Source organism: Endocarpon pusillum (assembly GCF_000464535.1).
Source record: "Endocarpon pusillum Z07020 unplaced genomic scaffold scaffold1818, whole genome shotgun sequence".
In the NCBI taxonomy this organism is placed as follows: domain Eukaryota; kingdom Fungi; phylum Ascomycota; class Eurotiomycetes; order Verrucariales; family Verrucariaceae; genus Endocarpon; species Endocarpon pusillum.
In genome coordinates this window covers 167,742-191,528 of record NW_006916082.1, presented here as the reverse complement: position 1 = coordinate 191,528, position 23,787 = coordinate 167,742, and the positions used below count along the sequence as shown (strand labels likewise).

The 23,787-nt window shown below is 48.6% G+C and overlaps 7 protein-coding genes across 7 annotated transcripts; 4 read left to right on the top strand and 3 right to left on the bottom strand.

Annotated features, from left to right (window-relative positions):
• Positions 1–349: 349 nt before the first annotated feature.
• On the top strand, positions 350–2,022 carry EPUS_03127 (uncharacterized protein; the record flags this gene model as incomplete). The annotated part of the gene is made up of 2 exons (XM_007802876.1): positions 350–1,171; positions 1,282–2,022. The coding sequence occupies 2 exons, from the start codon at positions 350–352 to the stop codon at positions 2,020–2,022; spliced, it is 1,563 nt and encodes a 520-aa protein (XP_007801067.1).
• A 1,125-nt stretch (positions 2,023–3,147) lies between these two features.
• On the bottom strand, positions 3,148–4,636 carry EPUS_03126 (uncharacterized protein; the record flags this gene model as incomplete). The annotated part of the gene is made up of 2 exons (XM_007802875.1): positions 3,148–4,384; positions 4,440–4,636. 2 exons carry the CDS (start codon positions 4,634–4,636, stop codon positions 3,148–3,150), a joined length of 1,434 nt encoding a protein of 477 aa, XP_007801066.1.
• A 1,325-nt stretch (positions 4,637–5,961) lies between these two features.
• Positions 5,962–7,146, bottom strand: EPUS_03125 (uncharacterized protein; the record flags this gene model as incomplete). Its single annotated transcript, XM_007802874.1, has 1 exon — positions 5,962–7,146. One exon carries the CDS (start codon positions 7,144–7,146, stop codon positions 5,962–5,964), a length of 1,185 nt encoding a protein of 394 aa, XP_007801065.1.
• A 3,516-nt stretch (positions 7,147–10,662) lies between these two features.
• On the top strand, positions 10,663–11,785 carry EPUS_03124 (uncharacterized protein; the record flags this gene model as incomplete). The annotated part of the gene is made up of 3 exons (XM_007802873.1): positions 10,663–10,748; positions 10,794–10,910; positions 10,960–11,785. The coding sequence occupies 3 exons, from the start codon at positions 10,663–10,665 to the stop codon at positions 11,783–11,785; spliced, it is 1,029 nt and encodes a 342-aa protein (XP_007801064.1).
• A 383-nt stretch (positions 11,786–12,168) lies between these two features.
• On the top strand, positions 12,169–15,144 carry EPUS_03123 (uncharacterized protein; the record flags this gene model as incomplete). The annotated part of the gene is made up of 2 exons (XM_007802872.1): positions 12,169–12,204; positions 12,256–15,144. The coding sequence occupies 2 exons, from the start codon at positions 12,169–12,171 to the stop codon at positions 15,142–15,144; spliced, it is 2,925 nt and encodes a 974-aa protein (XP_007801063.1).
• A 1,281-nt stretch (positions 15,145–16,425) lies between these two features.
• Positions 16,426–20,100, top strand: EPUS_03122 (uncharacterized protein; the record flags this gene model as incomplete). Its single annotated transcript, XM_007802871.1, has 1 exon — positions 16,426–20,100. The coding sequence occupies one exon, from the start codon at positions 16,426–16,428 to the stop codon at positions 20,098–20,100; it is 3,675 nt and encodes a 1,224-aa protein (XP_007801062.1).
• Positions 20,101–21,660: 1,560 nt separating this feature from the next.
• On the bottom strand, positions 21,661–22,982 carry EPUS_03121 (uncharacterized protein; the record flags this gene model as incomplete). Its single annotated transcript, XM_007802870.1, has 4 exons — positions 21,661–22,308; positions 22,393–22,515; positions 22,577–22,882; positions 22,959–22,982. The coding sequence occupies 4 exons, from the start codon at positions 22,980–22,982 to the stop codon at positions 21,661–21,663; spliced, it is 1,101 nt and encodes a 366-aa protein (XP_007801061.1).
• Between the last annotated feature and the right edge of the window lie 805 nt (positions 22,983–23,787).

The window sequence follows — 23,787 nt, the reverse complement described above, 5'->3', positions numbered from 1 at the left end:
ATGTTTCTGATTGACAGGGCCTTTTCAACGCCCTACTGCCTAAGTGCTTTGTTAAGTACCATGAACTACATACAAGCCGCCTCTATTCTCTGCATAAATTCCGGGGTATGTTCAAGGTGTTGACAATGGGACGTACAGAAAAGCAAGTTAGCCACAGGAAATGTTTGATTCTAGGTTCCAGAATACGATTCGATGGGTTATACGAAAGACGACCAGTACTTTACCTCATTGTCTCCTTTTCAGGTCCGTTTGAGAACCAAATTTCTTGTTATCGCCAACTGTTGCGTGAGTACCACGCTTTATTCTTCCTTGCTCTACACTTTTTGTGCAAGCTGCCAAACGCCCGATTATGTCTGATAAAGATGGCAGTCCTGAGCGAGCAACAACAAGGAGTTTGGCAGGAGCAATTCCAACAGGGCCATCGGCCAGAGCTGCACATGAGAGACGGGTGCGTAGAGCGGAAGGGACAGATCAAGACTCAACAGCCAGAGGCCCAAGGGTTTCGCCTGTCCGAGCTCCACAACCGACCCTGACGCCAACAGCACTCCCTAGACGATCAAGAGATCATACATCTAAAGCGCCACAGAAAGGAAACGCTTCATTGGTAGGAGCCTCGAAGTCGCTTGCTCAATCTCCAGCCCAACAAGTAACGCCATCGTTGATACCAGCTCTGGCATCCGGACCGCAACCTGATCTGGATCTTCCCTTAGCTGTGAGAAGATCTCGAAGACATTCGAGTGGTGGATCAGGATCGTCTGAGAAGGAACGGGCTGCTTCAATACAACCCAACCAAACGAGCAGATCCAAAATTGGCACAAACGTTCATCTTCAGCTCAGCGGGGCAAGTGCTTCACAACCCAAATCTACTGGGGCTGCCGCAGCTGCGGAGCATGATGGTAGACCTGCCAACCCTTTTGTGGGACTGTATCAGGACTGGGCTGGTGCTGCTGATCAAGGATCACCTACTTCCCAGAACAATGTGAACAGACTTATCGCAGCTGCAGGAAGTCATGATAGTTGTGATGATTGCTTGTGGAGGATGTTCGAGGAGTGGGATAGCGCGGACGAAGAAGTGGTCCATGCAGTTGCTGGTGCTGGTCTCGCAGCTTCGGCGCCTGCGATGGTCGGGAGTGTTGTGGAGACCGGTGCTGCCCCGAGTAATTCTGACCAGGTTAGTGCTGCTAAGTAAGGCCAGGTGCAAGAAGTTGTTGTGAGAACCGCATTCGTCCTTACATAACCTCATCTTGACGCAATGTTGCTAATCCAATCTCATTCTACTAGGAGCAGCAAAGAGGGCTACGATCGAAGAAGAAACGGACGGCTCTACAGGCAATACCTCAGACGGAATTATCTGACGATGAGATTGCTACTATCATACAGTATCGTGACGAAAGGATGACTTGGCGAGAGATTTCTAAAAAAACAAGCCTTTCGATTGACACTCTCCGCAAACATAGAATTGTCGGACACTTCGGGCATAGTGTTAACAGATCAGTGCGAAGGTTTGTCCCAACGGAGAAACAGATCTCTGACGTCAAAAAATACCGTGCTGAAGGTAAGAGCTGGTGCGAGATCTCAGCAGTAATAGGCATAAACGAAAAAAGTCTTCGGACAGCCAAGGATAAAGGTTTTTTTGGTAGTGAAGATTCAGTTCAAAGATCATTACGGCGCAAAGATCTGACTGAAGACCAGGTCAGGGAGGTGAAAAGACTTCGGAGCGTGAATTACAATTGGAAGGAAATCGTAAAGAAAACCGGCATCACCCAACAAGTCCTTGATCTCCGGAGAAATGAAGGTCTTTTTGGACCTGAACATCGACTCCGATCCTACCAGACTCCCCTCAGCGAAGAGCAGATCTCGGCGGCGAGAGCGGGCCTCGCTGACGGCAAGGCGTCCAAAGCAGTTGCAAGATCAATCAACGTGGGAAGAGACGCTTTTCTGCAATACAGATGGGAAGGTGTGTTTGGGGATGAATACGCAGACGCGGAAAGAGCGCGAAGGCGCCGTATGAAGAAAAGCTGATTTTCATTGTCATCAAGTATGGTAGAAGATGGAAACAAGGAACAGAATTCGGATTCGAGAGGCCTTTTGTGTACATCACTCATCTCACTACCTGATTGTCACGTATTTTGTAACACAAATATTATTTCACTACAGTCCTCTTGTATCGTACTAAGTAGTATAGTCCTTCCTTGTATTAATGCAGTTTAAGCTACAGTCCTGTCAGTGACATTCTGATTGAGATAGAATCTATTCAAATAAGCCCAAAAAGACCGATACTCGATGCATTATCAATGTAGTGCTAGACCGCAAACCCAGATACGTCCACATGAGAAACCGCTCCGTTAGGTACTTAGCAGAAGCAGGTATTTTGCATCTTACCAATCTAGTTGGAGCCACGGTGACCCTTAATAGTATTTACCTGTAATCGGTAAGTTTCAAGAATACGAAATCAGTTATGGCAAGTGAGATTACTTCTCCGATTTATCCTATGTTGCTAAACCATCACGATTCGACCTTATACACATTGACTATCCATACATGCTCAGAAAGTCTCGAAACCCCTCCGGGAAAGACGTAGGTTTTGCCGTCCTACTCATCCGAAACCCGGCTTTCAGCAAGTTCTAGGTGTAAGAAGACAAAGCTTATCAACCTTTTCTTGAAAGAAATCGGAAGCGGATTGTTTTACTGTAGTCTGGAGGCAAATGAACCGCCGGATTCTAGCGATTCACAGGCAGCGCGGTAACACTGTTGAATAAGTCATCTCAAAAAGCCTAATATCATATTTTTTTTCGCCACGGCAGTTACATCTAGTTTTCGTGGGGAAGCTTTTCACCACTTAGACCAAGATGGCCTTGCATGCCGATCCAATACAACATCAATGGTGGATGCAGCGCGGGAAGCTAGAAAGATACCCGAGACGTGTGTGCAAGCAAGTGTATCTATTCGCCAGTGTTGGCTTTTATGGTGGTATCTGGTATCTGGTATCTGGTATCTTGGTAAAACAAAAATTGATAACTCAGGCCCCCAACACCTGGTTGAAATGGCGGAATGAATGAGATGCCGTGACATGTAAACGCCGGAATGGATGATGAAGGTAAAATGCCAACCTCCACTGGAGTGCAAGATCTGCCTGACACTTCTTAATTAGTCCTCGCTGAACCCTCGAATGCCCCTTTTCGGATTGTCCTTCCATCTACCCTTCTTGCCTTTGTCATGTCCAGGACTCCTCAGACCTTTCACATTTACATCCCTCATGATCAATGGTAGAGTGTCGAGGACTTGCTTGTTGCCCTCGAAGTAGTGATTCACAAATCCACCTTGGAGAAGCCGTCTCAGCGCATTGAGTCGCATCAATTTCCACCACTTGTCCACTTTCATCTCGCCTTCCTGATGGATACGAACAGTCATTCGTGAAGCATTGTTAGTTTGCAGGCCCAATCTGGGGTTCTCAACTGTGATCTGAATGCTTGCAAACGACTGATGAAGCTGTTTCTTTTCGTGCTTGCTAAGCTTGCGAGAGCTCAACGATGCCAGTGCTTGGACCTTTTCGAGGATCTCGTACGTGTTGTGGTAAGCGTTGTACCGTTTGATCAGCTTCGGACCGTCTGAATTGCCCGAATCGTCTCCAGAAGAGGAATTGTCCTCTGTTTCTTCCAGATCCGACAAGGTATCGTCCTCTTCCATTGGAGTGTAGCTCTTCTCGTAGAGAAGAGATATATTCTCTCCTGCCGCTATCTGCACGTAGACGTTATCGCTATCCAGTTGATCAACGAAGGCGGCCACAGCATCCTCTGACTCGGTCTCAAGATCTTCAATGTATGTTGTGAGGAACCCATACTCCTGCAATGCCGCAATGACCGTATCAGCATCATCGGTCGCATTAACGAATGATCCATCGGAGGATGCAATCTCGAGGAGAAAATTCAGGACTTCCATGATCTCATCGTCACCTGCGCCGCAGAACGCGATACAGGTACCTAGGCTGTGTATGGCGGCAGCTTTTGTGGAAAGGGACTGAGTGTCACAGATGGTGCGTTTAAGCTGTGCTGATAAACCATCGTAGCTAATGTCGTCCTGGAACGATATAACCATCAAGGCGATAGCTTTAAGGGCTAGTATTGTTTCTCGCTCTGTTGATTCGGCCTTGACGCTTCTAAGAAGCGCTGAAACCAGGTCCGCAACACGACCGTAGAGTTCGTCCGCAAGATGATGTGCAGTGAGAATTCGTACGAAAGCAGCTAGGCTGTCCTCTCGACCCTTGTAGCTGCTGCCCTTGCGTTCACACAGCTCCTCAATTCGATCTTTCAGCTCCTGCCTCTGAGGCTCAGCTGCTTGTTCGTTGAAGTCGTCGCTTGCGAGGAGTTCATCTATTGAGTTGATGCTATGAAGATTGTCAACTTGGACCACATCAGACAGAGAGTAGAAATAGCACTCACCTGAAGGAAGTCTCATCGCTAAGGTTCCCTCCTCCATCTTCATCATCTGAGCCGTTTCTGCTTTGTGCTCTTGAAGTGGGACGCGAGTTTGGGCGCGAATTCACAGCAGAGGTCGTTCGTGAGGACTGCCTCGATCGAGCCTTCTTCGAGACGGTTTTGCTGCTCTCGAGAGCTCGTCTGCGTAGATCTTCGTGCATGTTGAGTGCGAGGTGAAAGAAGGAAAAGGTATGATACGGTTGATTGGAGTTATTCTTTGGGAGATGAGGCTGTCAATAGCCTACTAGGTGTACTGGTTAACCTTTTGGAAAAGAAGTATCGTAGATGTGGTGACGCGCAAGATGCTGATGCATGGAGGCGAGAGGAGAGGGTATTAAGAAACTGGGGAGAAAGCTAGGTGAGGAATACGTGGTTAGGCACTGATGTGTTTTCTTGCAAAAAAGGTATGGAATGAAAGCGGTGAAGGGAGAGTAAGTTCGGCTTACTGGCTTGTGTTTATGACATTGATATTTGTGTGCCCCGGTCTTGGCCGAAGGACCGACACTTGCAGGCTTGCAAGGCAGCTGACAGGGTTCTCTCCAGGTTTCTTTCTCGAGGGACCATTTAGGTAAGGTCCTTCTGACCGAAGTCTTAAGGAGTTAAGCAAATGATACAAGGGAGGGGCTATCACGTAATCAAACTGGGTAGTACTCTATAGTTCTGGGGGCCAAGAACATGATAGCAGTTTCCAGCACCATCTTCCAGATTATATGATCCATTCAGCAACAGCTTACGATATGAAAGACAGGGTGTCTACTAGCTGTATAACCTTTACATCCGCGAATTCCCAAACAGCTCTGCTTATGTAGAAGATTTCCGATGATATTGCTGTTCAAGGACCAGTCTGAGCGGTTGCTGTGCTTAGGCCATGTGTGAATTGTCGATCTCTCACTGATAAGCGCCTTCAAAACCTACGAATCTCGTCCGCTGAGCACCGAGTGCTCGTGCGCTCCATAGTAACCCCTATTCCGACAGCAGTAGCTGCTTGCTCGATCGTCGTCTTAGTTTTTATCAGAAACCTTTGCACCTCCTTCACGCAGTGCCAAACTGCGGTAGCAGTTGGATAGCTGGACGTTGCCCCACGAAGATACATTGCTGACATTCACAGGCTCTACTCTCAACAGCTCTCACATGCTTCGGTAATCTCCAGGGGGGTGGTGCTCAAACTTGACCAGTTTGCCGCACCATACGCTCCTTCGCTCTTCACGCAAAATATAGATCTTTCTGCTTCGCCCACATTGACTGTTTTCGTTGTTATTGGTGGCCGATCATATTCCCAGGTGGTGCCCGGTGTCGATCGACTATACGAATCTGGTCGTAAGTCTCGACATGATACTCACCCCCTCTAATCGCTTAGCAAGCAGCTCCTAAGAAACCCCCGCTTATTTGGGAATTAGATATAGAACGATTATAGCAAACTGGCATATATCCCCTGAAGGCTAGTGCTAAGTGTGCTCACATGATTGCTTCAAGTGCAAGGGCAGCATCAGTCGAACGTGACTTTGGTGCCCTGGCCTTCTGTGATCGCCCCCGTCAACTTTTGTATTGAGGCAACGGAATATCCCACACGAAGATGCTGAGGGTGCTTGCTCTTTGATAGCTTCTTCAAGCCCGCTTTTGCCTTTGACGCGTCATCATGGGCTTCTGATCTTCCCTGTTCTTCGTCGGAGGCTCTTTGGTGGGCGGCACTTTCCTCTGTATCTCCCAACCCCTCTGAGCGCGAATCCTTGCCATACCGCTTCTTGTATCGTGTTGCCTTATCTTCCGCAAATTCCATGCGCAGCTTTCGACCTCCCATCTTGTTCACCCATAAACGCTTCTTGACCTTTTTGAAATTGCCAGTTTCCATAGGATTGTTCTCCTTCTCAGCATTCACGGAAGGATCACTGATCTCCACCCATCCTCTCATGGCACCTTCGGCTGAAGATAGCTGCTCAAATTCCACCCAAGCATATCCTTTACATTTGCCAGAGTCCTGAAAGGTTGCCACATGTACATAGTGAATTGGTCCGCAAACCTCGAAATGATGCTCCAGATCTTCTTTGGTAACGTCGAACTCCAGATTTCCCACAAAAATACGCTTAGTTGAGGGTAGATTCGGCTCGGGAGCTTTTGCAGTGAGTTGCGGTCTCCCTTGGAAGTCTTTAGAGTTTTTGATCAAGACTCGGCGTCCTCCAACCAGCTTTTCGCTCAAGTGTAGTGCTTTTTCAACCACATCTGCTGATAGGAAGTCTACATATGCAAAGCCTTTGTTCTGAAATGCAGACCCTGGTTTGGAAGTTCCTTGAGGTAGATTTATTCTGGTAATCTGATCAGGCGCAATTGCATTATCAGTGTCGCTAACGAGGAACTTCTGCAAGTCTTCCTTTGAAACAAAAAAAGGCAGATTGCCTATCCAGATTCCGTAAGGGGATCTGCTCGTAGGTTCCCTGCTTGTCAAAGTCTCGTTCCCTTTACTGGCTTTCTTCCGATCTGTAGGACCAAACTCCTGTTCCTTTGGGTGAGAAACTGCTTTCGCGCGTTTCGCCTTTCGTAGCGCCTTCTTAGACGCGGGCTCCGGTGCATTGATGTCGATCTCAAGTGATTCAAAGCCGTCGCCATCAATCTCGTTCTTTTTCCGCTTCTTCCCGTTAGGTGCTTTATCAGAGACTGCGGCACTAGGATCCGCCATAAGAACTTAATCGTAAATATGACTGGCACAATCCACTCGAAATGTGTGGCACGCGCACAAGTGGAGGAGCTGCAGTGGTAGGTGTGCAGGAGATTTAGTCCTCTTTTCAGGAGAGCGATATGGTAGTACTGTGCATTGCGAAACTCTTGCAAATCCTTGGCGTTGTATCAAGAATTGTTGCCGCGGCGTCGTCAAACAGAAGCAGCTCTGGAGGAGCCATCTATGGACTTATATCATGTAAATAACATATTAAAACGATGCTGAGCTTCTCCTGATTCTAGTAATATAGATGAATAGTTATATGTATCTTAATACTAAAGCTGACTTTTTATATAATAAATTCAACTTTCTCAAAAAGAGCCTTATATCTAAAATCTATACTATTTGAATCAGGAGAAGCTCAGCATTATTTTTATAAAAATTCTATAATATAGATCTTTAATGGAGTCTTAAAGAGCTGTTTCTGTTTAATGACGCTGCGGCGACAACTCCGCACAGCCTTCAAATATTTGCAGAGTTTCGTAATGCACAGTAAAACAAATGTAATCATTACTCACCCTCCGCCTTCACCTCTTCTTCTCTTAGATGCCCCTGTGTTTAGATCCATTTTAAGTCTTGCAACAATATCATACGCTTGTCTTTGTGTGATAAGATGGCAACAGCCAGAAGATAAGCTTCACATAAAGAGCTATCTTACCTATCCTGGCAGCGCCAAACCCCGGAATAGGCTTATAGACGCATTATCATGTAGTGCTTTCTAATTTCTATCAACCGTCATGTTACGGGTTTCGCGCTCCAAGTAGCTACTCGCGCCAGTTTGGTGGGTGTGTTTGCGGCAGCTCTGAAGGTGGAAAAGCTGTGTTCGTTCTTAATAGGTTTTTCGCTTGAGGAAGGTGTGACGCAGTACATATGTGCTGTGGCAGAGAAACTAAGCTTGCACCTACGCTAAAATTGCAGTGCAATGTCTACTCAGTCAGTAACTAGCCCATTTCGAGCATGGCGTGTGTGGCACAGCCCACTAAGCCACGTCTGAGGGACTGAGGCAAGGAAAACAACCATGCACTCCAAGTCTTAGTCTGTTATGCACGCCAAGCATGCCAAGCGCATGCCCTTCACACTGCTGTCATGAACTTCTTAGCAGGAGAAGGCCCTCTGAAAACTATGCCTAAATTACCATCAATGTGTGCTTAGTTTCGGCCTAACAATGATATGATCTAGTTTGCATAGAATTATGCAATTAAACATCTGAAATCTGATAAAATTGTATTATTTCAGATATCATTTTGAGAAAATAACGCTCAAATTATGGCTAAATTATGATTATTTGAGTCTCTTGACCATCCTTAAGATAATAAGACGCTAGCTAAATTACTAAGAACCAAAACTGCGTCATTTTCAAAGCCCTTCTCCCCATAAGTTCTTGAATGTTCAATGTCAGTTACATGCCAAGGATTGATTCTATGAGGAATTCTTGGCATCAAAGGGTGAGACCCACCACCGCAACTTTAACGATGGTCCTCCGTATTTGACTTTCTTATTGGTGGAAAGTGATGCTGGTTCTCCCTCAATCAAAAGATATGGAACAGCACGAGAATGTTCATTACCACAGAATACAAATTTGTTTAATGATAGTGACAGTTTCTTAAAGATGCAAGTCAAGAAGACTAATCTCCTTCTTGCATCAGCATTCCCCCCTGGACATCCAAGGTACTACATCTAAGGGTAAGAATGAGAAACTCCTTCCAAGCTTGATGTATCGTGCTCGGGTTTCGATTCATCATGGTCCCACACGTTCATCCTTATTGACGACTTTCTCACTGGGAGTAGCAACTAACAGAACAACAATGGGTATGGTACTCGCGAAAGACGCTAGCTCGATTTCGTCGCTTCGTAGCTGTTGCTTCCATAGCACTGCACTAGGCTAAGCTGGAGGTTTCATGTAATGAGTTTGTCTACATACAATAGAATGTAGAACTTTTGGAGTAGGATAACTGGGCTTTATACCGCTTGTTCCCGCTATGTCATCTGTTCTAGTGGTCAGCTTTACCCTACCGTGTAAGGCAAATTGCCTGGGTTCGACTCATGGGAAGCCATCATAGCGTCAGGCTTGTAGACCCCAGCTTCTCCCCTTAATGCGCCCATAGTAACTTTGATTGTCTTCACTCAGTCTCGAAAACTTTAGACGGATGATAGCCAGGCTTCGTACGCCTCGTCGCCGTCGCATCATTCCTCGACATCAGCTTAACACCTTCATATGACTAACATTACCAACATACTTGGGATTGGAGGGTGGCCTGGCGTCGCGCACTTCGACAACATCAGTGCCCTGTGGCGCCGCTATGGCACCCACAACCATTCCCAGGCGAGGGTGGTATATAATTTAGTCCGGAAAACATGACGTGGATACAGGCGGCTGACACATTTCCTTGCAGATAAAACAGCCGTGCTTCCGGATTCGCTGGCGCTAAAGTCAGATCTGATGAAAGATCATGAGAAGAGAAAGGCGAGGTATGGTCGGGAATACCCTGTTCTTGTCGAGCGTCTACACCACCTAAATTATTTAGTAAGTGTAATCAAACCCTTTCACCGATATTGTGTCAGGACGTCACTGACTTCATCTGTACCAGAACCTACTTCGCAAAGTCCTTTGATATAACTAGGAATATTATCGTTCTCGCGCTGTAATTGATGTTCAGATTCTGAGTGGGCTCAACGCCTGCATGTTTGTAAGTCTTAACCCATCCCCAAGGAACCCAGGTAGCCTGCCATGTCACTCATGTGCGTTTGGCTCATTGTCTTGATATTCTTCGTCAATGTCTCATGTGCTCCATGGATATGGGTGTATTTGGTTCATATTGGGCCCAGAATGGGATTCATCTACCTCCATTCGTCGATTTCAACACCAAGCACGTTTGTCGGAACATTGGTGCGATCCGGGTGTGGGCGGAAGAGAGGCAGTTCCCCGAAAACGTACCAGATGGTCATATGGAGGAGCCTGGGGAGTGTTGGATGAATTTCCTTGATGCTATTGCATCTGAGCAAGAAAAGCTTGATTTACTGCTTACCTTTCCCTTAGAAGTCGGTCATGGGGAATCAAACGAATTCTACCCCTTCCAAAATCTCGATGCAACCCCGAAATCTTGACGCTATTGCGTATAAAGCCAATACATCTCGATTCAGTGCTAGATATACAAGCACTATTTTTTCAAGTAACGTAACAACTGATATTATGCAATACTAGCTTAAACCTCTCAAATGGCAAACCTGCAGAGGCAAATCACTCGTACTAGTAGTCCAGTAGGGGGATCTGAAGTCTTGGCAACAGCTAGTTAGTAGGTGAACAACCAACATTAAACTGGCACTTTGTAAACGATTAGAACTTCTCCTGCCTTCTAATTATTTCGCATTGGCTGGAGCATGCCAGTCCACTTTATCAATTCCTGAAGACTCAGATTGATCGTCTGCACAAGCTCCGCTCTGCGGCGCCTCTTCCTCGGTTCTTTACCTCCCTCAACCATGAATATCAATCAAGAAGAGTCTTTCCATGAAAAGGCCGACATCAATTCGGAGCCACCGCTTAGAACTTCGTACAAGTCGTACCGGTAAGGTCTTCTTATTAACACAACGTCACGGCTGACAATGCGCAGGAGGAAGTACCGTAAAATCATGGTCAGATTCGAGGACAGAATGCGTGAGAGCAACAACCTGTACAGTAAACATCAACGACTGCTTGATATATCGCGCCGACTAGGCGAACAAAATGAGTAGGTCCACGCTGATTTTGCTGTCCATTTCTTACTAACCTACTGCCAGTCAGTTACTCGAGCTGCTCCACGATCTTAACGCAGCTCCTCAAGTACCACCTTCCCGTCGCTACGATCTTCAACCTCCCGCTACTATACATAAAGAACTAGAGCATGAGGACGAACGGAAGACGACCTTCTCTGATCCCAACATCCCTTCAGCAGCGTTGCATGAAGCTCGCCAAAGCTCAAGAAATGGTAACACGTCAATTAGTGACTCCCGTCAAACGGAGGAGTCAATGCGCCAAAGCAAAGACCCAAAGCCTATGAAATCATACGCGTCGCTTTCGAAGATCCCGTATGCATCGTTTAACAACTCAAAATTCGACAACAACTCCATAGATACACCGCTCAACGGGTTTCCTGCACCCCTGGAAGAAGAACGGTACTTAGAAGGTTTAGATTCCTACCTCAACGGTACCGCTCCAACACCACGGCCCTTTACGGCGGCCGCTACTCGTGGTGGGGAGCGCTTAAGTGAGAAAGACAGAGAAATGGCTTTGAAGAATCCAGTGTCTGTTTACAATTGGCTGCGAAAGCACCAACCACAGGTTTTCTTGCAGGATAACGAAGCTCATTCAGAGAAGCCGAGCACAAGACCAGCAACGTCTCGTGCTTCGAAACGGGCCAGTGCCGTCAAGCAGGAGCCAGATCTCTACGATGAAGATGGTATAGCATTGGATGTAGGGGCAAACTCGAGAGGCAAACGTAAGCGCGACGACGATGGTGGTTATCGGCCAAAGGGTGGAAATGGTCGTCCAGTGAAACGGAAAAAGGACGACGGTTCCGCTTCCGCCAAAAAGAGCAAAAGAGGTTCCATTAGCGGACTGACGTAGCTTTCTTGTACATTCACATAAAAACCAGTTGATGGGAAGGTTCAAGTAGCAGCTTGAAATTCAAACTTCGCTACAAGCATTTCCCGCTTTGTGATAATAGTACAGTTATCTTGGCACAATACCAGCAACGAGGATCCTTTGATTGTAAGGATGTTGAAGGGGCCGCAGGTTTGCCCGAGGTCAGAGTTGGGTCCTACCAACATCACTCTGATTACGAACTTAAAAACCCTAGTAGCAAAATGGAATGTAAGGCTCTTACTTTCAGCATATTATCTTCCAACATACTTGCACGTCCGAGCGTATTTACCTAGCCCGAAGGCTGGACATTTGAGTTCCCCCAAAGGAGCTCGACATGACACTTCTGCACCGAGAGTGTAGCAAGCATGGCTCGCATGGAGGAGCTGGAGATTCATAGCAAGGTGTGCTTGGTCGGTTCTACGAGTCAGAACATCAGCTGAATCGCCGTATAGAGCTATCTCATCCGCTGGGTAGATATTAAACCGGAGCACACAATATCCTGGAGCATTCAACCACACAAGAAGTCGATCAACTTTGGGATTTTCAAGCATCCTGGCCGACAATCAAGCCTAATTCCACATCTGCCGCCCTCGTCCGCGTCGGCACCCCTTTCGCCCAACCCTGACGTCAACTCCCATTCTAGTGTCGTCGACAGGTTGACGGGTATAGGGCTGAAGCAGGTCTCGTGGCTGGGTAAGTGCGAAGCGGACAAAATTACACAAGGGAGTCATGACGTGACAGACAACGAAGGGGGTACCTACGCTTTGGTCTTTGACAACACGTTCTCGAAACAGATCTCTAAAACAGCAACCCTGGTCCTTCTTACGTATGAGACAAAGCATCCACCTCAGTTTGGCGCGCAAATACATCACTCTCAGGTCACTAGCCCAGGTCTTCCACCCAGTCAAGCTCACCGAAATGGCCTTGGATTCCGCTCTGCGCAGCAAGAGCTAAACCGGCAACCTTCCCTTCCAACAGCTGACCAGGCGGTGCCTAGTGCATCCCTACAGCCTCATACAGGAAGCTCAGTATCGTCAGTTGAACCTGCTTCGACGGTGCATACTGGCATTCTACACAAGCGACGGCGTAAGAAGCACCAAGGCCATGCGCGAAGGTTCTTCTCTTTAGATTTTACTTCATCGACTCTATCCTATTACCATGACAGGAATTCATCTGCTCTCAGAGGTGCCATCCCTCTGTCGTTGGCTGCTATTGGCGCAAACGCAAAGACGCGTGAATTGTCGATTGACTCAGGAGCAGAGATCTGGCATCTGAGGGCTAGCAATCAGGCTGATTTTGAGAATTGGAAAAATGCCTTTCAGAAGGCTTCTCGGCTTGCTGCAGAAGCTATTTCACCCAGACCAGATCTCTCTATAAACACAAAAGTTTTGCCCCAATATCCTTCCAGTGTCAAGGATGAGCAAGACTGGATAAGGGCAGAGGCGTTGCTCTCACGCATTGCGGGAACACGAGATGCTGTTCGAAGGCTGTGCATGGAAACAGAGAGCACTATCCACGTCCCCACGCCCTCTGGCCGGGGTTCTAGCCCTTCTAGTCTCGCCGATGCTAATGCAGAAGACTACTTTCGGCAGGATGAGAGACGTCCTTTCTGGAAGCGAAAGCCCGGTGGCACGACGTCCTCACACATCAGCAGATGCCAGCGAAGCGCCTCCGCACAGCTGAGTATACCCGCCCCATCTGGAGAATTTTCTCGTTCTAGTGAGAGATATACAAGCTCCTACGCGACTCCCGCAGAAAGCCCCACCCAGCCTCGTCACCATCATCAGGTAGAGCAGACTATGAACGATCACTGCCGAGCGCTGCTACGGGATCTTGACGCCGCAGTTTCGGAATTCTCTGCTTTGATTACAGAGAGCAAACAGCGCCGTGCACCAGGCCCTAACTCTGCTGCATCCCGGCTGAGCGTGAGGTCTACTGACTCACAAGAATTTTTTGATGCTTCAGAGGGCGCGCAAGCTCCCTTTTACGAGATAGGAGATGCCAGTGACGACGAACTTAGCCGTAGTAGCGACGATAGTGTTGGACACGACTCCGATTGCAGTAGCGATCTCGACGAGTCCAGAGATATCACTGTCACCAAAAGGGGTGTACGCTCGGACAGCATAACGTCCATCTTCCCTCATAAGGCTAAAAATCTTGCTCCTTTACCAATGAGCAAGGTTCGAAGACGATCAAATGTAGCTCCAGCTACCATTATGCCTCCTAGTCTGATAGGTTTTTTAAGAAAGAATGTTGGCAAGGACTTTTCTACAATATCTATGCCAGTGTCTGCCAACGAGCCTACGTCGCTGCTTCAACGCGCCTCAGAGCAGCTGGAGTATTCTTCACTCCTCGACAAAGCTGCCAAAGCAACCGATCCTGTTTGGAGATTGATCTTTGTGACAGCATTTGCAATTTCACTACTTTCTAGCGCTAGGGTCAAAGAGCGTGCTATTCGCAAGCCTTTCAACCCCATGCTGGGAGAGACTTTCGAATTGGTTCGCGAAGACAGGGGGTTTCGTTTCATTGCGGAAAAAGTTTCTCATCGTCCCGTTCAGCTGGCACTCCATGCAGAGGCACAAGATTGGTCTTACGCTCAATCTCCGCTTCCATCACAGAAATTCTGGGGTAAGTCCGCTGAAATCGTGGCCGAAGGCAAGGCTCGTGTGCTTCTACATCCCCACGGCGACTGCTTCAGCTGGTCGCCAGCTACATCTTTTCTGCGGAATATTATCGCAGGGGAGAAATACGTGGAGCCTGTCGGATCTATGCTTGTTGTCAATGAGACTACAGGTTTGAAAGCAATTGTTACATTCAAAGCCAAGGGCATGTTCTCTGGCCGAAGTGAAGATGTATCCTGCGAAGCCTTTGATACTCATGGTGAACCTCTGCCGCTTGGTATGCAGGGCACCTGGGTCCAAAGCCTGTGTCTTACGGAGAATAGGGCACTCCAAGATACAACAATATGGTCTGCTGGGCCTTTGGTCGACAATGCTGCAAACCATTACGGCATGACTAGCTTTGCTGCTACACTCAATGAGATCACTGAGATCGAGAAGGATAAGTTACCGCCAACAGACAGTAGACTTCGTCCTGATCAGAGGGCATTAGAGCAGGGTGATCATGAGAATGCTGAGCATTTCAAAGCACGCCTAGAAGAACAACAGCGACTCCGAAGGAGAGATATGGAGTCTGCTGGGGAGGACTGGAAGCCACGGTGGTTCATAAAGACACAACTTGGTGAAGAGACCATATGGAAGCTCAGGGCTGGCAGAGATGGATACTGGGAGGAGAGGGTGAGGGGCACTTGGACAAAAGTAGTGCCTGTATTGCAACTGTGACCAGTGATTGGGTCCTAGGCTCGGATATACCTCTTGCCCTGGACAGCTGGGTCTCAAGCAATCGATTATGATGACATATTACCATACAGGAGCTCCATTGTAGCAATAGAAGATTGACGATATGTGATATCGAATCAGTGTAACTTAAGTTAGTGTAAGATCCCCTGCCCGGCCAGTAGTAAAGGTTTCTCCGATCTTGGCATGCGCTTTTTGCATTCAGTTGTTTTCAACATAAGCAAAGCTGTCTTCGTACTCTGCGCATTGACTGCTTCTGTCGACAACCATTCGCTGTTTACCAATTCGTGCCATGATTATACTCTACATAATACCGATGAAGATGCATACGTAGCTTTACATATATTCGCTGTCCCAAGGTTCCGGAATGGCCTTGGCATATGGGCTATTTTTGGCTCCCGGAATGCTGATCTAGTCCTGTTGTTTTCCATTGACAACAAACAGCTCCCTGTTGTCTTTCATGATGGTTTTCAATGCATTGAGCTTGTTCGAAGGCTGTAATACTCTCTTTTCGCATCACATTTCTCCGAACCCAATTGTCATACTGTTGACAGCTTGACTTTAGCTTGCATTGCTCCTGGATGCCGTGTTTAGGGGCAGACCATATACAAGTGTTTGGGACCAAATCTTTGGGGTACCTCTTTTGGCCATCCTGCAGCTAATCTTCACTGTTTCCTCACGATTTCGTGATGTCCTGCCAGTGGTAACCCTTATATCGCATGGACTCACTCACATCTAGCCCAACAGAAGTGTAAAGCAGGGGCATGAATGCTTCTCACGACCCACTGTCTGCGTTATTCTCTGATGAGGCGGCACCCAGCACTTGCGGGCCGGACGAGTGCTGAGGGCTGGAGAATGCTGTCGCTGGTTTGAGATCTGTACTTCGCTGTGCTTACCAAGGGGGTCCTAGTCTAGTATAGACATCGCTTGTGGATGGGGTGAGTTTACTTGATTCAGAAAATTTAGTTTGAAGCTCAAGAGATCAAGCTGGACCCAGTTCTCGTACTAATACTAGATGCAGCTTTCTGAGTCCTATATTACCAGCCGTCCGATCCAGCCCGACAATATTTGTTTTTGTATGTTCGAGGAACGGTAATCTAGATGTACTTGCTCGATCTTCGAACACAGCGGGTAGTGATTTATCGCTGCGAACGCCCATACACTTGAACATCCGACCGAACACTCGGCTTACACCAATCACTCTTTCTGGTCAAAAATAGCGAAGGTTTCTGCAGCAACTCTCCTGTGATAATCATATTGTCCAGTATGGACAGTGAGTCGCCAAAAAGCTACGATTCCGACGCTATTCTCGTTGAGAGTGGCATCGAGGCTGTGGTCTCTACATCTTCGATTACCTCGATCTCTAGTGAAAATAGCTCTGACACTATAAGTATTTCGAGCGCCGATCGACTGGACCAAAAACTTCCAGATCAACAATTTTCGATTACACAGACCTCTAATCTATTCGATCGTGGAAGCGGGGAGGTATTGGATCATAAAGCATCACAGGAGAAGGAAAGGCCTCAGGATCTTCATTTCAGGTCAGTATGTCGACTTCTAGATGCCGAAAATTTCGAAGCCACAGATCTCAGGGCAGGAAGCAGTCAAGATGAGTCTTCTCCAGGGTACATATCATGCTCAGAGGGGGCGACTTCCCAGAGTGAAAGTTCTCTCGAAGAGAATGGCGGCGAAGAAAGCTTAATCGATGAAGTGCTATCGGTGCTTGGAGTTGGGGGTCCAACGGCAAGAAAGAGAGCGATACATCCATCCGAGATCGAGTCTAGTACCATACCCAACGACTACTCCCACAGTTCTCCTCTTTCTCAGAAACTGGAATGTGTCTCGATACCGCCTCTGCTAGTACCGAAATCGAAGTACATTGGTTGGAAGCATTCCTTGTCTACCACCGACGAGAGGGCTACACTGAGCAGTATGCTTGAAGCTCAAGCAGGGAATCAAGAACAGCCAGACAGCTTCCATGATATTCTTGTCGAAGACTTTGTGATATATCGACCTGGATATTCAACCCGTTATCCATGGCAAGTTGTTACGTTGGATAACATTATTTCGAATCGCGAGAGCTGTCGGTACCTTCTCAATGGTGTTCTCAAGTATGGCGCAATCGCAGAGTATGTTGAAGCCATGGAGATCGACATAGATACAATCAGCATTGATGGCTTTGAAGACACTGAGGTTCACTCCGTGCAGGACATGGTCTACCTACAAACAGTTGTCTGTGCAAGGAGACGTACCGCATTAGATTGCTGGTATCGTCTTGGTGAGCCTTCAGGCCAATATCGAGACCTCCACAAGCGATTTTTGTGGGTAGCAGATCTCGCCAAGCATGTGATTGACTACGCCAACTGGAAGTATCATTCAGAGGACCGTAACGTCATGGTCCGCTTAAAAGACTTCCAGCAAGACTTCATGACAAGGATTGTGAATTGGCATGCTGGGAGTTTGCAGTTTGAAGAATGGTTGCATGTTTACAAAAAGCCTGACTTCAGGATCCCTCTCAATCGCCATCGCGAGTTCATATACAGCAGAGCGGCCGGCTTAGGAGGTCACTATCCGGACCATGATCTTTGGTCTGACCTAATGGTACGGCCCGCAATGTCCATTAGTGATTATAATGGACTACCTGAGGATACTTTGGTGACAACATACGTTAAACATTGCTGCAGATCCATGCCATGGAGCTATGTTCTTAAAGAGGAAAGAATGAGCGAGTCGGTAGGGCGACAACAGCAGCGTCGTGCAACTGCCATGGGATTCTCCCTTCCTACACTTCATCATCAGTCTTCAGGATTAGATGAGGTCCCAAGAACTGCTGCTTTGCTCGAGGTTGCCGCGAAATCAGGATTAACTTCTGCTATCTCGGCTGACGAGGCTTTAGGCAGATTCGCCATTGTTCGTTGGAAACGATCACAAGGCCGGACCTCCTATCACGAATACTCGTATGTTTACATCCAGAAGGTTATCAAGTCTGAATTAAAGGTCATATTTGTCTACCTACCCTCGGAGACAATTTGCCTTGACGGACATTATCCCCATCAAAACGAATTGTTTCTTTCCGAATGCTGCAACTGCTCTGCTGATTGTGCCCCGATTTTTCTTAGCGACATTATCCGACTTGTCGGAGTCACTATTGGGGATGAGATAATCGGGCTGCAGGATTTCTTCGTCAGACAGAAGTATGTACACAACGAGGATGCAATCTCTCGTCTAGAGAAATCAGATTTTCTATGCCCCTGTCTCCGACCCCCAGATGTAGTCAGCACTGATGAAAAGTATGACAAAGTCGAAAGGGAACCTCTTTCTGGCCTTGGCCTATTCGCGGGGTGTGGCAACTTCGACCTTGGGTTAGAGGCGTTTGGCGCGGTCAAATTTGTGGCTGCTGTGGAGATCAGTGAGACTGCACTCAAAACATACGCTGCAAACCGATCAATGGGTTTTCATGGCCTCATTTTTGACTCTGTCAATCCCACACTACTAAAAATTCTCCAAGGGAGTTTGGACCTTCATGACATAGAACTCATTAGCGCTGGCAGCCCCTGCAAAGGCTGGTCCAGGGCAAACCCCTATCGTGGGGACGATAATGGGATGAGAAACTGCTCACTGGTTGCCTCAACCATCTCTTACATCGAGACCTTCCTGCCGAGCTATGCAGTATTGGAAAATGTGGGTGCTATGGGCTCTGGTGTAGGCAACTCTTGCAACCAGGTTGTTGCCTGTTTAGTTGGCCTTGGCTATCAGGTCCGGAAAATGAAGCTGAATAGTCGAGATTTTGGAAGTTCTCAAGGCAGGGATAGACTCTTCATACTGGCGGCTGCTCCCAATGTACCTCTTCCTAAAGAGCCAAGGCCTTCGCACTCTAAGAAAACCGGCTTTGTGAAGGCTTCCGAAGTGAGTCGAGGTCTACCGCCAATGGATAACGACGACTTGATCTGTATATCACATCCAGATCATATTGCTGGTGCGAAGCAAACTCCGCTGTTTAGAGAGCTCATTCGGCGAATTCCACGATACCCCAAGACTATGAATTTTCTCCAGTCAGTTAAGAAGGGTTATCAGGGAAAAGCGCAACTAGAGTGGTTGTTGTCAAGGAAAGGGCTTCATGACGTCGAAGATCATATGGCTTTTACTCGGCTTGACCCGGACGGTCTTATTCCTACGATCACAACGTCCCCAAGACCGGCTTGTGGATGGGGTGGTGGACGTATCATACACTGGGACGAACATCGCACACTCACCCTACTTGAAGCTCGGAGAGCACAGGGGATTCCTGATGAGGAAGTGATTATTGGAGACCTCCCGAAGCAATGGGCCCAGGTGGGAAATGCAGTGAATCGACAGGTTGCCAGGGCGTTAGGGAAGGTCATTGCGGATTCCTGGTTTTCCAAAAGAGCATCGCCTGGCCTGAAGATCGTCGTTGCCATTCCAGCAAACAAGACGTCCGGCCGGTCACAAAAAGCTAAGAAAGAGACCCGACTGTCTTGTATGGGAGATGATCACGTCAGCGGAGGGCTCAACCTCAAGGACATGGAGCAAGGTGAAGTCCAGTTCGTTCAAGATATATTCAGACATTATGGACGCACCTCAGGCACCAAGCAGGCTAGCATCAACAACAATGCCTCAGATCTGAGTTTCAGCCAGATACAGCGTCGGGAAATATCCACCATTGAACGAAATGCTGCTGGTGACAAAAAGTCTGTTCGCATGTTCGCAGAACGAAGCATTGAAGTCTGCATAAAAGCACCAACGCCGTCGTCAGAAGAGATTGAATACGGAAGTGCGGAACATCCCATTAATTTGGAGGCGGAAGTTTCAATCTCGAAGAGAAGGAGGGAAGATATTTCGGATGATGATGACGAGGAGGAGGATGAAGACGATTTGAAGAACTGGGTGGGCAAGCGGGTCAGGTCGAGAATGAACAATTGAGATCTCGGTCAGCATCTCGAATGACGTTGTGAAAGGAAGAAACCAGAGGACCAGAATACCAGAAGATGGCTGGTTGAGTATCTGGCCAGAGGTCGTTACAGTGAAGTCGAGAAAAGGAGGATCCTGTGGCGTACCGCCCCTTACATAACTTGGAGTCTCCTAGAAACGAATCGATAACCCGTCTCCGGCACCAAAAAAGTCAGAGAATGGGAAAGTGAAAAGTATCAAGCATCACACCGCCAGTGGATTGCTTGCCAGGTCGGCGAAAAGCTACGAAAAAAAGAGAGCGAGCAAGAGCATGTGAATGACCAACTCAGTAGCGACAACCTGACCTCCACACAAACGGCACTGGGACGGAAGAAGACGAAAGGAGAGAATTCCCTGCACCATGTCATGTCATGTACCCCAAACCACCAAAGGAATAATGGATGCATGGTGGAGACGGGACGAATCAGCACCGCACCGCCATCAGCATCAGACGTGAGATCCGGGTGGGGCATTGGGGGCAGAAGCAGAGCAAGGAGCAGTGGCACAGCATACACGTCTCCATGAGCGAGTGAGTTAGTGAGTCAGTGAGTGGGTGCATGCCTGCCTCGCACAGAACACGCCTGTATTTTAGTCCTCCCTCACACCAAAGTACATACAGTCCAGTACAGTACAGCACGCTACCTGACACGGGAACAACACCTCTTCCTCTTCCTCCTCCTCCTCCTCCATCCCAACACATGCCCACCATGAAAAGCCAATCAAATCAAATCAAGTCCGCAATTATGACCCAAGAAAAAAGCCTGTGACATGATTTCAATATATTTCGATTCCTGCCCCTGCCCCTGCCCCTGCCCCTGCCCATACCCTTACCATACCTTACCCTGTCTTTCCTGAAGAAATGGAAATCAACGCCCTGTTATTTGCCCTTCAGAGCGCGTGCGAACGCGGCTTCAGCCCCAACCAACCAACAAACAAGTCCCAGTCTTAGATGTAGCCGAGTAGAGTAGAGTAGAGTAGAGGATCTGGGATACCTTATTGTTTCTACATTGCACATGGTAACAGCGTATGATATCGACATCGACATCGACATCGACACCGACAGTGGGCATCCTGAACCGGGAGATGAATATAGCCCAAAAAGGAAAGAAAAAAGGAAAGAAAAAAAGAAAGAAAAGAGGAAAGAAAAGACAAGAAAAAGAATACGCAACAGGAACCTGGACCTCGTTTCGAAACACACGCCCCTTCCTTCTTTCCTCACGCACAAGTAGCACGAATTCCCACCACCCCATAACAAAACCCCCCCCTCTGCCTACTCCCTTAAAAAAATCTATTCATGTTCATGTCTATCTCAACCCGCTTCCCATGGTTAGCAGCAGCATGGTCAAGTCAGGTCCAAGTCAGGTCCATGTCAGGTCAAGTCAGGTCAAGTCAGGTCAAGTCAGGTCAAATCAGGTCAGGTCAGGTCAGGTCAGGTCAGGTCAGGTCAGGTCAAGGCAAGGCAAGCAAGCATGAAAAAGCCCAATAGTTTAACAGACGATAAACCTCAATTAGACACAATATTTTTAAATAACACTAGACGACGCGATCCGCCGCCTCGCCCTCGGCGATAACCGGCACGGCCAAGCCGCGGTCGGGACTCTGCAGCACCAGCGCTTCATGCCTCCTGGCGCGCAGGAAATCCGAGACGGCGCGGATCAGGATGAACCAGCCGACTATCATGAGCAGGTACGAGACCCAATCGCTGGAGGCGAGGGATGACAGCCCACCTCCGGAAGAAGATGCGCTTGTGCTTGAAGTGGCGGCGGCGGCGGCAGCAGCAGAGGCAGCGATGCTGCTGGGGTCGAAATCGTGGGAATTGGGGTCCGTGGGCGGTGCGTTTCCTCCTCCTCCTCCACCGAATTGACCGTCTCCTCCCCCTCCGGGGCTGGGCGAACTTTTAGATGTTCCTTTCATGTAGAAGCCGTATTGGACGAGGGTCAAGCCGAGGCCGGCTCGGGAGCCGTTCTTGGCTGCGTGCGTGGTGTGTAGGAGGTAGGTTAGCAGGAAGCCGACGAGCTGGAAGGACATGCTGATCATGGCGTTCCAGGCGAAGGAGAAGATGGAACCGACGGGGAGGCCATCGACATAGACTTCGTCCGATCCCGGCACGCCGGAGCCGGGGAGGGTGATGGTCGTTTCCCAGTAGGGTGGGGTTGCGTCGGCGGCGGCGGACTCGTAGGTCTAGGGTTTTATTGTTAGTATTAGTTGAATTGTGGAGATGTCAGATGGGAGAAATTGGTAAGGGAACTCTTTAGGGAGACGTACAGGAGGCTTTTCATCTCCAGAATCACCACGTTCGGGCTTGGCAGCTAGATTGGCGAAGACACCGTCGTTGCCGCCTCGAGGTTGCTGCCGCGAAGGAGGTGCGGTGGGTGTGAAGACTGGCAGCTCTGTTACTCGGCGTTGCATTGGTGATCGTTGATTGGCAGTAGCAGTGGTGGTGGGAGACTTTTGCTCCTGTTGCTGGTCGGCCTCGCGAGCGGCGGGCATCCGGATCAGCGCGCATCAGCCTCTGCCTGTCATCGCCGCCATCTTCGGCGTCGGAGTCTTCGCCATCGTCGAAGGTGTCGGCTAATGTCTGATCTTCGTCACTGTGGAGGGGATCGTCGCGGGAGAGTAGCCGGCGAAAGGTGGGAGATGAGGCTTGGGATCGGAAGGACGGAGGGGGTGAAGACGGGGTCGAGATAGGGGTTCTTTGTGTTATCGGCGTGCCGTGGTTGTTGTCATCGATATCGTCATCGTCGTGAGCATTTACCTAGAGTGAGGAGTCAGCAGGATAGATCTTGAAGCCCTGATAGTGGCAGCCTCCTGAGACGGGATTCGTGACATACAGGTTCGTATCTCTGAGGGCTCATGGTGAGCCCAGTGGCGGAAAGAAACACAGACTCCTAGCAAGTAGACTTGGAAATGGAAAGCCGAAAGATGAAAGATGATACAGAGAGTAGAGTACCGCTGATAACGAAGTAGAGATGGAGTGACTGGGGTGAGGAGGCGATGGAGTGAGATGTGAGGTGTTTCAAAGGGATCATGTCCAGTTCCGTTGATGCGCCATGATGCCTGACGCTTGACGCTGCTCTGCGCCACCGTCTGCCTTGCCGTATCGGGTCAAGCGTGTCTTTTTCCGTATTCAGTACCGAGTACGTTACCGAACAGAGCAACCTGTATGTAAAACGTCACCATGCTGATGCATTGCACAACTATGGCACACCTTCAGTTGACTTGGCTAGCTGCGACTCCCAGTGTTCTTGATACTTCATCACCGATATACCGTTGAGGGAGAACCATATCCACAGATAACCGCCATCTACCTATACCAACAGCTTCCCATCGCCATCTACTCCGTACCGCCAGCAGCAATCAAGCATGGCGACCCAATCCTCCTCGGTATGTCATCCAAGCCCAAGTTACCATCTACCAGTCCATCCAGTATAGCATACTAACCACACATCCCCCCCAGCTCGCCTACAAACACTGGCTGCGCATCCTGCGTCTCTGGCCCGCCGACGCTGTCCGCCCTCAAACCGTTTCCTTCCAGCACATTATGCGCCAAGGCCTGTCCAAGATCCACCCCTCCCCCTCCCCCTCCTCAACCCCATCAGCCTCCTCCGCCGCCTCCTCCTCCATCAAAACGAACGACGCCCTCGTCACCGCCGTCCCACC